The sequence below is a fragment of the Colobus angolensis genome, unplaced genomic scaffold (assembly GCF_000951035.1).
Source record: "Colobus angolensis palliatus isolate OR3802 unplaced genomic scaffold, Cang.pa_1.0 Scaffold75, whole genome shotgun sequence".
Classification (NCBI taxonomy): Eukaryota; Metazoa; Chordata; class Mammalia; order Primates; family Cercopithecidae; genus Colobus; species Colobus angolensis.
Window position 1 is genome coordinate 2,707,611 of NW_012121265.1, and position 3,091 is coordinate 2,710,701.

The 3,091-nt window shown below is 41.2% G+C and overlaps 1 protein-coding gene across 1 annotated transcript in view; it reads right to left on the minus strand.

Moving 5' to 3' along the window:
* PNLIPRP3 (pancreatic lipase-related protein 3) overlaps positions 1-3,091 on the minus strand; it is a 48,473-nt gene that overhangs the window by 19,440 nt on the left and 25,942 nt on the right. Inside the window, exon 5 of the mRNA XM_011927822.1 lies at positions 1,610-1,718. Within this exon, the coding sequence (XP_011783212.1) occupies positions 1,610-1,718 (109 nt within the window). The remainder of the gene's footprint in view (positions 1-1,609; positions 1,719-3,091) is intronic.

A 3,091-nucleotide genomic window follows, 5' to 3' on the forward strand; every position in this document is an offset into this window, starting at 1 on the left:
AAAACTCTGTTCTAAATTGAGATTTGAATTTAAAGTGTGCATGTATGTGTGTGTGCGTATGTGTGAGAGAGAGAGAGCACATGTACACACACATGCACACAGAGGACAGTAGTTTAACAAAAAGAAAATATGCTACTGTGGCCAAGCCTGGAGTCAATGCTGTAAGGGAGGCTTTCTGTTAAAAATAACAGGCTCATCCGTAATTATAAGACCATGTAATATAATATTTGTGTTTTCAAATACAAAAGAGGCACATGTCAAAGGGTATGAGAAGCACAGAGAATTAATTCCTGCCTTAGGAGGAAACATTTGAAATGAATCTTGACAAATGGACAGTGAACACTCAGGAAGAGGGACAACAGCATGTGCAAAAGCACAGAGCATGAAAAATTGTGATGAAACATGACAAGTTTATGTGACAAGCTAAGAGGCTTGAGGCAAGGAAACATCCTGAGAGGTTTGGAGCAGTGGAGTGGCATGGCCTGCACCTGGAAAGATAAGCCTGGCAGTACTTGTAGAAGACTAGGCTGGGGCACCAGTAGGGACCAAGGCCAAAATGCAGGCAAGAGATGAGGGACTGAGCGAGGACAATGACCAGGGGATGGACAGGGAAAAGGCAGATGAAGGAGACGTGGGGCTTGCTTACTGGCTGTTGGTGGGGGATGCAGAGGGAGAGGCCAGCCCCGCCTGTCAGTAAAGGAGCTGATGCTTTGACCTTCATGCACCTCACACAATTGGTTTGGAAAACAGAATGTGGGGAGGAGACATGATTAATTATTATACCTCCAAACCCAATGCATGCTATATACTTTACTCTGCGACTTATTTTTAGACTTAACAGTATATCCAGGGATAATATTAAAAATGGTAACAACTGAGTAAGCTGCAGTTCAGGTGTGTCAGGAACGTCCAGGACATTCAGTGGGACTCAAACTCATTCTTTCTGAAAAATAACTTTTAAAAATTGATATATAATAGTTGTCCATATTTTGCGGGTACATGTGGTATTTTGAGACGTGTATATAATGTGTAAAGAGCAAATCAGGGTAATTGGGATATCCATCGCCACAGTCATTCATCTTTTCTTTTTGTTGGGAACATTACAGTCCTTGTCTTCTAGCTATTTTGAAACATGTAATAAATTATTGTTAACTATAATTTCTGTATCATATACTAGAACGTACACCTTCTAGCTATGGATTTTTGCACCCATTAACCAACTTCTCTTTAGCCTCCCCTCTCTTCTTCCCTTTCCAGCCTCTCATAACCACCCTTCTACTCTTTACCTCTACGTAAACCTCACACTTTGCATTACCGGTATGAAATCCCAACGGATGGAATGTGTTATAATTCATTCAACCATTCAGTTGTGGGTGAGGGATCACATAGTTTCTCTTACTTTGTCACCAAAGACAATGCTGCAATGAACACCCTTGAAGTGAATCCGCACGTTTTTGCTTTGAAAACACTTTCATGTTTTATTTCATCGGAATCACATTTTGTAGTATCTCACATTTTCTTCTGCAGTATTACTTGGTGTTCAGATACTTGATACTGTGTGTAAATAAGATTGAAACATACTCAAGGCCCAACTGCAGGGCATGCTTACCAGTTATTCTTCCAAGGCCTGGTATCCTTGAGCCAGCTTCCCCAGCCAGGTGTGCTCCCAAGCTGTGGCCAATCAAGTGCACTTTAGAAGGGGAATATCCAAAATTTTTCTGAAAGTGTTGTTTAACAGAATATGTATTTTTAAAACAGCTGTGGAATAGCTTAAATATGCTTTAAAAATAGAAAAAAAAAAGGATGAACATAGTTCTCCTTTTGCACGTAAGATGGGGACTGGTAAAGTCACAAAGTGACACTTCTGCCTACATCCTTATCCAACTAAAGGAGAACAGATGGGCTTGGAAGAATGCCTTCTGTAGGAGCTCTTCTGCTTGTGCTAAGGGGCTGGCCTGTGGTCCTTGGAAACAGGAGAACAGCCCCAGCAACTATATTTGTGGCTTCTAGCTCCATGCTGATCCTTCCTGAGGCCCAATCCTTTGGGCATGCTCACAACACACATCAAAGGCAGCTCATTCCTACACTGTTATCCACCTTGCCTGTGTCTGTATCCTTCAGGTTAAGGCAACACTAGAAAATGTATGGGATAACTTTGGTTTTAAAACAGGAGCTTTTAAGAATATCCACAAACTCAAATAACTCAATATCAAGAAAGCAAATGCTCCAATAGAAAATGGGCAAAGGATTCGAATAGTTCTCAAAAGAAGACATACGAATGGCCAATGGATTTATGAAAAAATGTTGAACATCCCTAATCATTAGGGAAGTGCAAAACAACATCACAGTGAGATATCACTTCACATCTGTTAGAATGGCTATTATAAATAAAAGATAACAAGAGCTGTCAAAGATTTGGAGAAAAGGGAAAACTTGTACACTGGTGGAGGGAATGTAAATAGGTATAGCCATTATGGAGAATAATACGGAGGTTCCTCGAAAAACTAAAAATAGAATTACTATATAATCTATCAATCTCACTTCTGGGAATACATGCAAAGATATCAAAATCATTATGCTGAAGAAGAGATATTTGCACTCCCATTTCATTGCAGCATTATTCATAATAGCCAAAATATGGAATCAACCTGTGTCCATCAATGAATTAACGGATAAAGAAAATATGTTATACCTACATGATGAAAAAGGAAATTCTGTCATTTGTGACAACGTGGATGAACCGGGAAGACATGCTAAGTGAAAGAAGCCAGGCATAGAAAGACAAACACTGGGCCGGGTGCGGTGGCTCATGCCTGAAAATCCCAACACTTTGGGAGGCAGAAGAGGGTGGATCATGAGGTCAGGAGATTGAGACCATCCTGGCCAACACGGCAAAACCCCGTCTCTATTAAAAGAAAAATACAAAAAATTAGCCGGATGTGGTGGCAAGTGCCTGTAGTCCCAGCTACTTGGGAGGCTGGGGCAGGAGAATGGCATGAACCCTGGAGGTGGAGCTTGCAGTGAGCAGAGATAGCGCCACTGCACTCCAGCCTGGGTGGCAGAGCGAGACTCTGTCTCAAAAAAAAGAAAG